The sequence below is a fragment of the Mytilus galloprovincialis genome, chromosome 6, assembly GCF_965363235.1.
Source record: "Mytilus galloprovincialis chromosome 6, xbMytGall1.hap1.1, whole genome shotgun sequence".
Classification (NCBI taxonomy): Eukaryota; Metazoa; Mollusca; class Bivalvia; order Mytilida; family Mytilidae; genus Mytilus; species Mytilus galloprovincialis.
The window spans coordinates 76,337,408-76,354,614 of record NC_134843.1 but is presented as its reverse complement, the minus strand read 5'-3'; the positions used below and the strand labels follow the sequence as shown (position 1 = coordinate 76,354,614).

Genomic DNA, 17,207 nt, shown 5'->3' with positions numbered 1-17,207 from the left:
TAATAGTAATAAGAATTTTTATATTTTGCTGAATATTTCTATTTATTTCATTATGACATATAACTCCAAAAAGTTGAAGAAAGGAATTTAATTGGCTGTTGTAATAATAACCAGAACAGAAAGTAGAATGTAGTGTAAAGCAACTAGAGGCTCTAAAGAGCCTGTGTCGCTCACCTTGGTCTATGTGCATATTAAACAAAGGACACAGATGGATTCATGACAAAATTGTGTTTTGCTGATAGTGGTGTGTTTGTAGATCTTACTTTACTGAACATTCTTGGTACTTAGAATTTTCTCTATCTATAATAAACTTGGACCTTTAGATACAGTGAAAAATATTTTGTAAAAATTTACAAAAATTTACCAAATTAGTGAAAATTGTTAAAAATTGAATAAAATGGGCAACAACTCCTTAAGGGGTCAACTGACGATTTTGGTCATGTTGACTTATTTCTAGATCTTATTTAGCTGAACATTATTGCTGTTTACAAGTTATCTCTATCTATAACAATATTCAAGATAATAACCAAAAACAGCAAAATTTCCTTAAAATTACTAATTCAGGGGCAGCAACCCAACAACAGGTTATCCGATTTATCTGAAAATTTCAAGGCAGATAGATCTTGACCTGTTACACAATTTTACCCCTTGTCAGATTTGCTCTAAATGCTTTGGTTTTTGAGTTATAAGCCCAAAACTGCATTTTACCCCTATGTTCTATTTTTAGCCATGGCGGCCATCTTGGATGGTTGGCCGGGTCACCGGACACATTTTTTAAACAAGATACCCCAATGATGATTTTGGCCAAGTTTGGTGTAATTTGGCCAAGTAGTTTCAGAGGAGAAGATGTAAAAGATTACTAAGATTTACGAAAAATGGTTAAAAATTGACTATTAAGGGCAATAACTCCTAAAGGGGTCAACTGACCATTTCGGTCATGTTTGACTTATTTGTAAATCTTTTTTTGCTGAACATTATTGCTGTTTACAGTTTATCTCTATCTATAATAATATTCAAGATAATAATCAAAAACAGCAAAATTTCATTAAAATTACTTATTCTGGGGCAGCAACCCAAAACCGGGTTGTCCAATTCATCTGAAAATTTCAGGGCAGGTAGATCTTGACCTGATAAACAAATTTACCTCATGTCAGATTTACTCTAAATGCTTTGGTTTTTGAGTAATAAGCCAAAAACTGCATTTTACCCAAGGTTCTATTTTTAGCCATGGCGGCCATCTTGATTGGATGGCTGGGTCACTGGACACATTTTTCAAACTACATACCCCAAAGATGGTTGTGGCCAAGTTTGGATTGATTTGGCCAAGTAGTTTCAGAGGAGAAGATTTTTGTAAAAGATTACTAAGATTTACGAAAAATGGTTAAAAATTGACTATAAAGGGCAATAACTCCTAAAGGGGTCAACTGACCATTTCGGTCATGTTGACTTATTTGTAAATATTACTTTGCTGAACATTATTGCTGTTTACAGTTTATCTCTATCTATAATAATATTCAAGATAATAACCAAAAACAGCAAAATTTCCTTAAAATTACTAATTCAGGGGCAGCAACCCAACAACAGGTTATCCGATTTATCTGAAAATTTCAGGGCAGATAGATCTTGACCTGTTACACAAGTTTACCCCTTGTCAGATTTGCTCTAAATGCTTTGGTTTTTGAGTTATAAGCCAAAAACTGCATTTTACCCCTATGTTCTATTTTTAGCCATGGCGGCCATCTTGGATGGTTGGCCGGGTCACCGGACACATTTTTTAAACTAGATACCCCAATGATGATTTTGGCCAAGTTTGGTGTAATTTGGCCCAGTAGTTTCAGAGGAGAAGATTTTTGTAAAAGTTAACGACGCCGGACGACGACGGACGACGGACGACGGACGACGGACGACAGACGACGGACGACAGACGACGGACGACGGACGCCAAGTGATGGGAAAAGCTCACTTGGCCCTTTGGGCCAGGTGAGCTAAAAATACAGCATTTATATTTCAATAAGATTGCTTTATTAAATTAGGTATTTTAAAAACCTGTTGTCTAACTTACATCCATCCCATAATTAATTGTTTCTTTCAAATTACCTCTGTGTTTTGACGACATCCACCTCATGTTGTTTTGTCTCTATGTCAATCTTCTTGGACCTGACAAAGGATTTCCATGCATTCCAGGCTCTGAATAACAACTTCCAGTCACCCATAGCTCTGGCCTTACCCATGAGTAGTCTCTTCTCTAAAACTAGGTTGTACCAGGCAGAGAAATGCCTCTGTAGTGTCCACAATCAATATCAGCATTTGTTACATATATGATGTAGCAGGAATGGGAATGCAGGGATGAAAGCATATAAATTGATTTTATTCTTTATGATGTAAAATTTTAAATAAAAATTTAATAAATTTACACAACAAAAATGCTTCATGCTGAGTCGTATGTTATATATTTTTTGCCACATTAGCACTGTGTGATTTTTTTCATTCTTCTAATTTTTATTTAAAATTGCATATCAATAATAAAGGGAGATAAAAATCTAACACCTAATTATGATAGTTTTCATTGGCCTTCATCACACTCTTTCAATTCCACTTTGTAAAAAAACTTATGTTTTATTTTAGATTTTTCTGTCAGTATACAACGATAATGAATAAAGATTATAATTCAAAATAATTAACATTAAAACTCCTTTCCTGATTTTCATCTAAAAAGAACATTGTAATTTTCGTGTGAAACATTATTTATGAACATTAAACCTTTGGTTGAAATATACATGGTTGAAATATAGTGGTTTTCTTTTATAAATTGTGACTTGGATGGAGAGTTGTCTCACTGGCACTCATACCACATCTTCTTGTATCTTTATATGATATATTCAGCTATAAATAAATGCTGGCCATTTGAGAAAAATACTGACTTCATTTATAAATTTTGTACTCATGTAACCTTGACTTCTAGCAATCACATGATCAATTATGATTCAGATTTTGTAAAAAAGATTAATGTCCTTGATGGTAAAATATGCTTAGAAAAAACGTAATTTTACTGAAATAAAAAATCAATGGTATTCAACATGTTCAAGGTTTTTAAAAACTTTTTTTTTACTTTTTTAAAATCCATGTACATTGTACCATACCCTAAGATCATTTGCTTCTTGTCTTTTCTTCAGCTCATTCAATCTCTCAAGTAAAATTCTCTGTTTTACTTCAGTTTTCTTCTCCTGTTCTACATATTTCCTTCTTCTGTCTTCTTCTTCTTGATCAACCACCTTAACAGCATAAGAGCTCAGCTCTTCCTGTTTCTTGTCTTCCCTAGGAAAATTATGAAAATGTTATTTACAAATAAGTAATGTTTCTGTAGGACATTGAAGCCATACTAAACAAAATATTGTTCATTAGCATTGTATATCAAAAGTACTGTAAATTCATAAAATTTTTGCCATGTTTTTATGTTGCAAAATTATTGGTTAGGTTTTGCAAAAATAAAAAGTTGCATTTCAATAGTAATCAAAGGTACCAGGATTATAATTTAATACGATAATAATTCAAATTTTGAATACATTATATTATAAGTTATATGGTTAGGTATTGACCCCCTAAAGATCCATAGAAGGTAAGTGAAATTCATAGGGTGTGAGGCCGTAGGCCAAATAATTATGGATTTTATTCACCCTCTATGGTCCATAGGGGGTCAATAATGAACTGTATAACGAATTTATCGCACACTGGACTTTTTCTACTGCATTTTGTAGGAAAATAAAAAATAAAACACAACAACATTGATAGATGACGTCACCATCAACAACAGACATAACTTCATGAACCCCTATGAATTTTACAAACCCCCTATGGATCCATAGGGGGTCACCATTTGATAATTTACCCATGGTGCGATAATACATTGTATAGATAAGACTGTTGGTTTTCCTGTTTGACTTGTTTTACACTATAAATATATATAGCTTGTTGTTGGGTGTGAGCCAAGGGTCTGAATGTCTGCTGTCCTTCCGACTTGTAATTGTTTTCTTTTTATAAATTGAGACTTGGATGGAGAGTTGTCTCATAAGCATTCATCATATTATATCTTCCTATTTCTATAGACATATTAAATAAAACTTTCTCTTTTGTTAATGATATAGTAATATGTATGGTAAATTCAATGAAATTGTTTTACTTGGGTGTCTGATCCATGGGTATTTCTAGAACGATAAATCTATTTGTTTATTTTCTATTGTGGTATATTGCATTTCATTTTTTTTTTATCTTGACCAAAACTGTTTTTCTGTACAGTCAAGTTATCAGCTTACTATTGCTTAACTTTTATTATTGTAAAATATATAGTAAGTGTTGAAAGGAAATAAGTTCATAAGAGATTTCAGCTCTAAACATCAATGGATATATAGATTCCTACACTGCAACAAGTGTATTACGATATTTCTCCACTCGAGACAGTTAAATTTTAATATTTAAAGCGCGAGGCTTGCCAAGCTTTTTAAATAATTAAAATTTAACTGTCGAGAGTGGAGAAATATCGTAATACACAAGTTATAATGTCAGAATCTGTTTCTCTGATGATTTTTATCCTTCTTTTTCAAAGATTTTCAGAAGGTTGTGTTCTTTATATGCGACGTCATCAGGCATGGTCGCCTTTTTTCATGACGTCACAATAGGAAAATTCAGAAGAAAACAAAACATTTTGATGTCATAATCAAATTTCAACTAATCATTTTCCGAGAACATATTTTTCACTAGTGAGGAGAAATGTTTTTTTCCCACCGGTCAGGAAATGTGAAAATAGCACAAAAATTAGAGAATTTTTTTTCTCACATACTAATAAAGTTATAATACATGGACTTCAAGCTGAATGCTTACATTTTAAAATTTAAAAAGTTCAAATGCACAGATAATGCATGATCTAACAGACAGATAAAATAAAAACAATTAAAATTCTTCCTTTTTCTAAAGGCTTAAGGCTGATAAAATCTGGAGAAGATTGAACTAAGATACCCAAAGATAAACTTGTTGTTCTTAATTGTAGACATGATCTTCACCTTGAAATAAAAAGTCCTTCTTCCTTCCTATCGGATGTAACTATTTTTTGTTTACATGCACTTGAAGATATGAGTATTAAGGTTATTAAATTACCTCTTTCTTAAATCGTCTACATTTCTTCTTTCTTCCTGCATTTGTTTCCTAATCCTCGCCATTTCTTTCCTTATTAGCATTTCCTCTTTTTTCTGCTTAGTCAGCTTATCTTGATCCTCCTACAAGTGCGGAGGAAAAGAAATTAATTTTTGGAGTCAACAAAGAGATTGGGTACACAAGGGTCAATATCCCTAAAAGACCTTGGGATACGGACTCAAGATTATGAAACAAAATAAAAACATTATGATTGGGCAAACATAGGTCAATACCCATAAAAGACCTTGGGATGAGGATTATGAAACAAAATAAAACAAGAATGTGTCCATAGTACACAAATGCCAACACTATCATTTGCTATGACCACTAAATTTGGGTCAAAACCTTAATTTGGCATTAAAATTAGAAAGATCATATCATAGGGAACATGTGTACTAAGTTTCAAGTCGATTAGACTAACTTCAGCAAAAAACTACCTTGACCAAAAACTCTAACCTGAAGCAGGATAGATGGACAGACTAACAACTGGAAGGAGGGAAGAATGAACAGATGCACAGACCGAAAAACATAATGTCTCTAGTTGGAACTTAATATTAGTCTGCAATAATGTTTGGCTTTAATGTATCATCAATGATTATTTTTGCTTTTTCAATATATATAAATTTATGAGTGGCTTAAAAGTTGCATTGAAATGTTCTTTGTGTCTGTCATATTTTCTTCAAGAGCAAAAAAAATGAATTTTAACAGCTATCTTTCTTGATGTACAAGTAAGCAAACTAGATAAACAAATTGTGAAAAATTGAATTTGAATGGCAGTAACTCCTCAAGGGGGTCAAATAACTATTGTGATCATACAAACTTATGTAGATCTTTCTTTGCTGAATATTTTTTGCTGTTCAGAGTTTATCTCTATCTATAATCTTATTGAAGATAATAACGGAAAAACGGCAAATCAGGGCAGGTAGACCTTGACCTATTGACTACTTTTTGTTTTGTCTAAATGCTTTAGTTTTTGATATATAAATCAAAAACTGCATTTTACCCTATGTTCTATTTCTAGCCATGGCCGACATGTTTTCTGAGGAAACACAAAATAAAACACAAAGTTTTTCCTAGATAACCTAAAACTCATTCAACTTATGTGTAGTTTAATTTGGTTCAGTAGTTTCAGAGGAGAAGATTTTAAAATAACATGATAAATAAATTATGTAAAATTGTCAATTTTGTTCATGTGAACGTATTTGTAGATCTTACTTCACTATCCATTTTTGCTGTTAACAGTTTATCTTTATTTTTAAATATATTCAAGATAATTTAATACCAAAAACTGCTTTCTTTAAATTTTTTAATTTCTTAAAATAACCAATTAAGTGCCAACAACCCAACATTAGGTTTGTTAGATTCATTTGAAAATTTCAGGGTTGGTTTGCTCTATATATAGTGACAGTAATGCACCTTTATGGAAAATATCATAGATCTATCATAATAGTTGCTATTAGATTGACTTAGGCAGATAACAAAACAAGTTTCTGTCACCAGAAGAGCACCAACTATGTCATGCCACCTGTGACTTTCATCCCAAGAAAGCAAAGAAAAGAAAGGATTCAAATCTGTGATTATGGGGCAACAAATCCTGAAAAGAGGCAGCTTAAGATCTTATCAAAATTGACTAATATGAAGATTTATTTTGCTGTTCAAAGTTCTGTTTTTTTTTCTGTCTGTCTTGACAGTGTTACTACGATATTTGCACTATAACAATATTGATCATTGTTGTATTTGACTTGATCAATCCAAAAGTGTACACGGGCACTGTATTGAATTCTGCAACAGGCAGGATAAAAATCAGACAATTCAAATTCATTGAAATGACTGCAAATAACCTCATATGACTTGAAACTTTAACGAGTTTCACAGTGATGAAAAAGTTTTTACCTGGATGTATAAAATGGGCGTGCAGACTGTAAATTGATACAGATTAGTCTAGACTTTTTCAGTCTCTTATTTATAGAAATACAGTGTTTTTTAGTCTAGCTTCAATGAAGTCAAACAATAAAGACTTACCAGTGGTACCATCATCAATGCAATAGTTTGTGATTAGGTTATTTTGAGGGGATTCACTAGTGGTAATTCCATGATAGTTGGTATGCAGTTTTGATAGCATTGGCACATCTCATTTTTATTGAAATTGCGATTGTTTGGCTCCCCCTCCCCTGAGTCCTCATCTATCATGTCTATTGACTTTAAATATTTTGAACAGTTTACATGTAAAAGTATGGGATTAATTCATTTTGGTTTTAGTCAACGATATTTGGTAAAAATTGTTTAAGAATTTGAAAGTCTCATTTCAAAGGAGATTATACGGCACTGGCTTATTATCATGGTTTATTGACTTCAAAATTTTGCATAGTTTACATTTTGTTTGTGTTTAGGTTAGTTTCAAGGGAATCTTTTATGATAAGTCAATGATATTTGGTATGCAGTTTTTAAATATATTGATATTTCTCATTAACATGGAGGTTATTTGGCCCAGCATCTTCAATTATGATTCAATGACTTTCAATGTTATGCATATTTAAACATGTTTAATTCTAACTTTTTAATTTCAACATTTGCACTTTACTACATGTATCAAAAAGCGAGATATCTCTGTCAACTCCTTATTTTTCAATTTTACAATGAGAAAGACCTTTTCAATGGAATTTTAACCGACAACTGCAAAATTCCTATGCAAATAAGACCTAACCATGGTTATGTCTGAAACAAAAAAAATATTACATGAAATGATGTGGTACACATATCCCCTCTCGTAATTTAAAGTATAAATTATCAGGCAGTCTGTTTCAGAAATTATGAAATAATGATATCATGTGTAGGACAGAGATACAGTGAAATGCAGTCAAGTTTAGTGTTTGATACTTCATTGATAACATTCTGGCGTATCACAAACAAACAACTTGTAACGTCTCATTTCATTGGCTGAAAGATTCAAATACAATCCACAATCGTAGTGTGCACGTGAATTGACACAGGTGACTGACTATGGAATGTACTATGTTACTAGGAACGTAAAAACAAGGATTTGACAATGCATAGCTTACAAATCTTTGGTCAAAAGAATTAAATAAATGTTTTGTGAATTTCAAATAGTTGTTTCGAAATAATATACCGCAGCAACATAATTATCTTGTACCAAATTATGAAAAATATATGGATAAAATAAAATACATGTGCCGCTTTTACATGTTTTATACGGACCACTTTTGATTTCTTCCAATGTCGTAGTTACTTATAATAAGGATCTCATAATACTGATCCATTACAATAATTAGAATAATTTATGATGGTTTCACATTCCTCTTTTAGTGTTTTCATGCTATAAAACGAGCATACCGGTAGAACGTTACACTTGCTGTAGCTAATAGTTATCAAAGGTACCAGGATTATAATTTAGTACGCCAGACGCGCGTTTCGTCTACATAAGACTCATCAGTGACGCTCATATCAAAATATTTATAAAGCCAAACAAGTACAAAGTTGAAGAGCATTGAGGATCCAAAATGTTGTGCCAAATACGGCTAAGGAAATTGACTAATATGAAGCGTTTGGTCATTCAGAAATTAAGTATCATTTACAGAGCAAATTGTCCCGAAATATAGAAACAAAGCAACAATAATCGTATCATTTGTGCACGTGAATGAAGACGTAGTATGCAATGTACTACCATGGTGACCACGAAATTCAAATGAATTCATTGAAGGCATGTTGGTGTAAAAAGGATTGATTTGTTACATCGGCGTAGTTTTTTTCTTTTGAATGTGTAAAACTAAAATAATAAATAAATAATTATAAGAAATATCGTAGACTAGTTTATAAGGAACAATATAAATGTACTTTTTTCGATTTCAATTGGCTGAAAACTTATCTTTTAATTTCATACCGTAAAAATAGTTGAACTATCCCCCAAAGTGACGTGTAGTATGCATGCGTATTTTAATGAAATACAAAATTAACCTGCAAGATAAACTGAGAATCGAAATATTAAGAAACTACTAATAAGGATGAATGAATGCGTGTACAAGAAGGGACCCACCCTTTTTTTATCAATACATTAAATGAATAAACACGCTTTTAAAAACTGATTGTTTTCTATGTTTCTATTTAGATATTTACAATATGAAATTTACGTTCGTTTTTTAACCAAGAATAGCAAAACAGTTAATTATAAATTCATTAAGTATATCGCTGGAGTTTATAAAGAACCTTTCCTTCCACTCTCCATTTTTTCTTAACAAAGCATGGTTGGTTACATGTTCTGAATTTACTTAGAATTTTGGGATTTTTTTTCAAAATCAAGTAAACTGAATCAGGAAAATAACTCACACTATCCTCTGTTGAATACCTAAAACTTGCGACAGAATATGAATAGTGTACATGAAAATTTATAACACAGACCCATTTACTAGAAAAAATTAAGCAATATGGTCAGTATGTAATTTTGTTATTTGTGTAGTTAAAAAAATGCAGGACTGAATAGACTGAAAATTAAATAGACAGGATAGAGATTACAACTAAAAAAATTGCAGGACAAAATGTTTCATTCAAGTCCCCCCTCCCCTAAATCAAAATAAAATGGTAGCTCCCTTACGGACGAAATCAAAAGATTAATGTAGGATAAAAAAAATAATTTCAAATAATTTGGGGGTTGGGGGTAAACATTGCTGCAATTTTTGTTTATTTGATACCGGTTTTACATTTATCCATATTGGTTATTTAAGCTTTTCCCAAATTCAGTTAAGAAGGGAAAGGGGGTTCAGTGAAATAACTATATGAATTAAGTTTTTTTTTATCCTACATTGAACTTTTGATATTGTCCCTTAATCCAGAAACAGCTGAATTAAATATGTCGATGGGAAAAAGGATCAGATTTTAAAGTCTGAAATGTTACTATAGCTCAAAGTTATAAAATCAATGAATTTTACGCGTATACATGTATAAAAGCTAGAAATGAAATTAAATAATCAAAAACACAATCATGTACGCGAATATGACGATGGAAGCTTTAAATGACCTTGACCAGCTATGTGAATATTGATCAGTCTATTCAACGTTATAGTACGTGTGTTCTATTTTCGCAGGTGTGAGATCGAAAGTTTGAATTGACCAATGAAAACGATCTTTCCTTAAAGAGTTAATCTAAAAAAGTTTGTTTGACTGATTATGTCGCACAACCTTTCGCTAAGCTTGGACGCATTTAGGTGTATGATTCTCTAATTTGTGTGCTATTTTCACATTTCCTGACCTGTGTGAGAAACATATTTCTCCTCACTAATGAAAAATCTGTTTTCGGCAAATGATTAGTTGAAATTTGATTATGACCTCTAAATGTTTTGTTTTCTTCTGAATTTTTCTATTGTGATGTCATGAAAAAAGACGACTTTGCATGATGATGTCGCATATAAAGAACACAAGTTTCTGAAAATCTTTGAAAAAGAATGATAAAAGTCATCAGAGAAACAGATTCAGACACTATAACTCATGTATTACGATATTTATCCACTCTCGACAGTTAAATCTTAATTATTTAAAAAGCTCGGCAAGCCTTGCGCTTTAAATAATAAAATTTAACTGTCTCAAGTGGAGAAATATCGTAATACACTTATTGCAGTGTAGGAATCTATATTTCACACCTAAATGGGTATTGGATTAATTTCTATGAAATTATGTCCATGAGAAAAGTGTGACAACTTTATTTACTAGACAGACAAGTTGAAAAGCAATTTAGCCCCTTACTCCTTAAAAGGGAAATAAAAATTACAGGGAGCCATGAATTGTTTCTGATATAAGTTCTCTGCCCAAAGTATAATACATGTGTAATGTCACTCTACCTTTAATATCATTTGTTTGGCTTTTAGTTGTGCTTCTTTTTTAGCCTGTTGATCTCGTCTTTTCCTGTTTAATTGTTCTTCATGTTTTTCTCTCTTTTCTTTTACCTAAATGGTAAAACAAAATGCACATGAATTGAAAATTTAAAATAAATTATGTACTATAGGTCCCAAAATAATTTCAGTATGCTTTTAATAAATGAAAGTAATATTAATCAGCACAAAATGAAACTTTTTATCTCTAATGTTTTCCTTCATCTAATTTGGCTGTTGGTATGATGTTTGAAGTAATAACATAATAGGGCAGATATAAAAACAACTATTCAAACTAAACATAATATATAACATATAAAAATGCTCTTAATTAGAAAAAACAACAACATTATAGTATGATGCTTCACTTTCAATTTGTATTTTACAATGCCATGCTATAATTCCAATAAAACATGTGGAGCACTTCCTTCACCAAAAAAACTGAACTAGCAACAATAATTGTATGTACTTCTGACAATTCAGGACACTATACATCTGTTTGCAGGATGTGTGAATATTTTACAGGGATCTGCCTGGATGAAAATTTAACGATGGAGGAACTCTCACCAGGACGACAACAAAAACAAGTTTTGACTACACCCATTAATCCTAGTGAAGTTATTTAGCAATGGCAGAGACTATTTGAAGATTGGGGAAGAAAATTCAATGACGGCAGGGATCATTTGACAGTCACGGATGACCATTTAACAATGGTGGTGCACAATCAGAAAACAGGTCATGGAGATCCCTGTCATAAGTAAGAATTTTGCCTTTCAAACATGTATCAAAGGTTTGTTTCAAAAGAAAAATTGAAGAATGTTCCCATTATAATCTAAATATTTCTTTCATCTCAAACTATCTGCTCATTTTCACAAGTTAGCATGAAAAGCTTGCACAGTGTTTCAAATGTTTGAATATTTTGTACAAAATTCAATGGTAAAATTAAATCTTACCACATATTGAATCTTAAGACATATTTAGTCAAACTGCAGACATGTATCATAAACTTTAACATAAACAGTAAAACTTTTGATATATTAATTTAGCCAAATTTAGACATGCATTTGTATTATTCAGTAAAATAGTATTGTATCTGTGCACAATACAAGGCATTATTAAGTTTTTTTAATTGCACTAGAATTCCAGATAATAACCAGAAAATATAACATCATAACAATATTTCCCCAATGTAGAACTAAAGTACAAGCTATCCACACATTTAGTCCTGAAATGAATCAAATAAGAGACGAGAATTAAATATAACACTTATATTTAGTGGTATACATATTACAGTGGAGATTTACATACCTGTTTATGTCTTAGTTCCATTTTAAGTCTTGGATCTTTGTATTTGCTACTATCATCAAAGCCAAGATCATTGACAACTCTGTCAGCTACAACTTTTTTCTTCAACATCTGATCCATCACTGTGTCGACTGCTCGACCTTCATCCATGTCAGCCAAGAAGGCATAGGGATCTGTAATTTATAAAAGTTACAATTGTATAACCTATGAAAAACAATCACAATATGTCTATATCTAACAATTGATAACAAAATGTAATATTTAGAGTCAACATATAAGGTATTTCAATACATAAGTACATTCCAGTATGTCTTGCTAGTGTGACTTTATAAAATAACAAGATGTGGTATGAATGCCAATGAGACAACTATCTATCAATTGACGTAGATATTAACAATTCTAAGTCACTGAAAGTCCTTCAACAATGAGCCAATACCCATACTGCTTAGCAAGCTATAAAAGACACATTACAAAATCTAAAACAATATATAATAATTACTTTCTCTGTCACGGCAGGAAACAGCAACAATAGGTCTGGATTCTACAGCTTCTGTTGCAAAACATGAAAATTGTATTTTTTTCTTTCTGGAGGATGATTTAATACAGAGAAAAAATATGTCCTAATTGAATAAGCACTTGTATGGGGAAAATATTGTAATTCTGCCGTTTAGTATAGGATTGAGATGAAGAGCAACAATATAAGCACTGTTCATTCACTATTTGTGTTTTTTGCTGAGCATGCACTTATTTTGTGTCATGAATGGATTTCCCATATCCCTCTTTTCCATAAACAAGAAAAACAATCTTACCATCTACATCCTTGTATTGTTTCCTGTAGTAATTCATTCCATACTCCTCATTATTATAGTCTACAAGGTGGTCCCATTCCTTTTTTACTTCTAATGACCTTTTATTCCAAGGTTCATCATCAAAGTCATCCATATCATTGTCCAATCGGATCTTATCATTCACCCATTGTGAAAGTAGTTCCTGAGCTGAAATATTTAGAATTGTTAAAAATTTGTTTATTCCATGACAATTTATGTATTTTGTTTCTTGTAAAGTTTAAACATTCTAATCTTAAACATTGTTAAACGAGGAATTTCTCCGTATTTTGTGATAAACTGATTTCATTCCTTTTACAATGAAGCACACTGTGAATCCTTTTGAGTGTGTCGTCCCTATATATGCTATATACCACAATCTTTATAATAAATATAAGTTTTCATTGATTGCCTGTGGCCTTGAGAAGAAAGATTGATTCAGATTTATTCCCTAAAAAAAGTTGTAAGGTAGAAATATTTTATAAACCTGATCACCAGTTATTATTTCTGTGGTTGTCATCCCAAGTGAAGAATGATGGATATTCTATTGTATATCATAAAATGTCTGTTCTTCAGTGGTTTGTTTTTGGTGTTATCCATATAGACATGATAAAGCCTACACTCTGTGGTGTATTTAATCTTTATGATTAAAAATATTGTGGATTGACCTTGTGTATCATATGAAACATTTTCCCCCTTATCATGGGATACTGTTACATTTATACCCATGAACGATTTAATGTATCAAAATTATAGTAATTATGCAATGTAAGTAAACTTTTTGATCCAAGTATACTTATTTTCAGCATAGTTCACATTAACAGTCCCTTTTTAAATCAGCTTTGTTTCATTACGGAACAGTTTATTTCTTCAAAAAGGACAATAAAACAATATATGATAACAAAAAAACAAAATGTACAGGTAGTGCATAAAATGTTTGAGTACAGACTACACTGATAGAGATTTACCTTCAGAATGGGCATCATCATGTTCTCTAAGTTGATCAACATTTCTCAAAGCTGTTGCTTTTTTCTTTTTGTCCCCAAACACAGCATCTGCTGCCTGATTAGAAGCATCCTCAACTTTCTACAAAAAATGATCAAAAAAAAATTACTGATGATCAAGTCTGCAATACCCATACTGTAATTTAATATCTTCTCCTGTCAGTGTCCTGATATGTTTCAAATACTATACCTTTTCTAGACAATCTAATTTTAGCTAACAAATCAAAACTCATATCTGGTAAGTAATTATTTATGTGTGTGAAATCAAATAAAACTAAAACACATTGATGCAAAGTCAAAAATGATTCATGAACTATTTTTCCATTGGCATTAGAAATAAGGGGTTGAGCAGGATCTGATTACCACTTGAGTTTATCAATTTTTTTATTTATTTTTTTTTTTTTTTGGGGGGGGGGGGTTGAAGATGCTAATTCTTTAGTTTTCTGAGGAGTTTTTGCATAATATTGTTTGTCTTTTCATGCTTTTCAGCATTTTTCTTATCGCTGTGATATTGTTTCTCTTCAACTCATATTTCTTTTATTGCCTTGGTATGGTCTCATTTCCTTGCTAATATATATAGAAGCCAAAATATATAGAACATGTAAGTTAAAACTCCCTTAAAGTTTGATTTGTTGAACAAGAGCTGAAGATCCTTTTTTATCATTACCATAAATGTACAATGTACTTATGCAACTCAACATAGAGTTAATATCAAGGGGGTAATTAAAATCATTTTAATCAAATGAAACTGATAAAAACTTGTATAAGGCAAATGGTTGTAGTTGATGCAACTACAATTATGGACAAAGAAAGATAACTCTAATTTAAATATTTACTTAACAAAGACATCATTGATATTTTTTAAAACAAATACATGTATTAAGATTCCAGCACCTTGCACAAGTTGTGTTATTTTCTTGACAAGTATAAGTTCATTTTGTAACCTGAATATCTAGGCATATATTTCATAGAGACAATTTCTGGAAATGTTCATGGACAGTATGTATAGAATGTAATGATCAATGCACTATATTTTGAGTATCTCCAAGGTACAATGTAGTGATACATGTAGATGTGAAGTCAGTACAATAGGGTTTTGATTGCTCTTTCCTAAAAAAAAACAAAGAAGTCTATAAACAGGCATAACAACAAAACTTTTTCTGCATGTAGTGTTCCAAATCCTGATAACAGCTTACCTTAATCCAGTCCTGTATGTCATTATTAGTGGTCACTTTCTGAAAAAGAAATTAAGGAAATGAACATTTTTAAAGCTTTCTGGCAATAAATCATTCACACAAAATTTATAAAAATTTAAATATTCAAAAGAATTAATGTTCAATGTTGTATGAAACAAAAAAATGTAAAGGATACTGTGAAACAATGTGTTTGTCTGTGTATTCTACAATCAGTGTAAATATGTGCTGTTGACTCTAAGCAGTAGCTTAATTCATCATTAATTTTTTTTGTTGAAGTCACATTTACATATACATGTATATGTTTTTTGTCTTTATTTCATTTTTTACATCATGTTTATGAGAATCATTTCACCTGTCTGTTTAGGAAAATATTAAGGATTCAAAGTTGTTTAAAACAAACATTGTAATGACTAATTTTCTTGACAGGTATAAGTTCATTTTGTAAATTGAATATTAAGGCATATATATATTTCAAGGAAAAAGTTCCGGAAATGTTAAAGGAGTAAAAGGACAATATGTTTGGAATGTTATGATCAATATATACCACTGTGTTTTATGGCCCTGGGATGAATATCATGTCTGTGCATATAGTATTAGGTGTCAATGTCAGATATATTATCATAGTATGGGGACGAAGTCCCCTATTACAGTAGAAAAATCAATAAAAAAAAAAAAAATAAAAAATCCGAAAAATTTCATGAAATTTTCGTTGTACTAAACATGACTAATGAACTCAAAATCGTTTCAAACGTTTTTTTTGTAGCTTTTTTTAATTCCCGCATTTGCACAGAACGCAGAAATCTACTTCCTTCTTCTGGTCTCATTGTCATGAGACATTGAGTAGTATAGTAAAATATAGGAATACCAATTTTTCATTTTTTTTAATAATCCGTTCGTTGTCTTTGATATATATGAATTAATGTTACCTGATGCATTGCGTTTTTGCGTTTCTTTGTTTACATTGAATATAATGTCATAACATAAATATTGTCACAACTAAAATCTTTAACAACAGAACCAAAATCGGTAACGTTACGGTATTTCCATGTCTTTTTTAAACCATTTTAAGTTACAATATGCTTGAATTAAAAAAAAGTAAATCAAACAGACTTTGTCCCCTTTCACAGGTAATGTCTGCCTCATGTTATTAGGTGTCAATGTCAGATAAATTATCAAATGCCGTAATAACTTTAAATTATAAAAAAGTGTCTATTTGACCATGTTGACTAGATTACAGATGCCTATATATGACCTTTATATCGATTCCCATTAAGAACCATCAACGTATATTTTTTCCTCCAAACAGAAGTTCCAATGAAAACTTTGTTATAAACATTGTCATAATATCTTTTCCTGTTGGACCACATATTCTATACCATTTATTCAGTAAGAAACATGGATCTCCTGTAGTTGGTGATCGCAATACTGGTATACCAGTATTGTGTACAATACTGGTATAAAAAATTTGTACCAGTATTGTAACTTTTTAAAAAAAAACCAACAATACTGGTACATTACTGATATACCAGTATTGTAGTTGTATTGTTGACTATACTTTAAGAATACATATAGGTGTATAATGAAAAAATTAATTTTAAGCAAAATTACATATTGAAGATCAAAGGGAAATTAAATGAACTCCAAAAGATTATAGAGGATAATTGTGAAATCAATATTCATATTTAACAACCAGTTAAAAAAAATAACAATGTATTATACTTGTACAAATAAACAAAAGAATATTGTAATTAACTCATACATGTTCCACATACATTTATAAAATATAAACAATTGTTAATCATGTATAATAATTGCTAA

General features: G+C 31.0%; 1 protein-coding gene across 1 annotated transcript in view; it reads right to left on the bottom strand.

Annotated features, from left to right (window-relative positions):
* LOC143080356 (uncharacterized) overlaps positions 1-17,207 on the bottom strand; it is a 37,234-nt gene that overhangs the window by 18,136 nt on the left and 1,891 nt on the right. Inside the window, exons 2-9 of the mRNA XM_076256169.1 lie at positions 15,390-15,428; positions 14,158-14,275; positions 13,175-13,360; positions 12,369-12,538; positions 11,031-11,135; positions 5,149-5,267; positions 3,143-3,315; positions 2,098-2,290 (exon numbers count right to left, since the gene is read on the bottom strand). Coding sequence (XP_076112284.1) covers positions 2,098-2,290; positions 3,143-3,315; positions 5,149-5,267; positions 11,031-11,135; positions 12,369-12,538; positions 13,175-13,360; positions 14,158-14,275; positions 15,390-15,428 — 1,103 coding nt within the window. The remainder of the gene's footprint in view (positions 1-2,097; positions 2,291-3,142; positions 3,316-5,148; positions 5,268-11,030; positions 11,136-12,368; positions 12,539-13,174; positions 13,361-14,157; positions 14,276-15,389; positions 15,429-17,207) is intronic.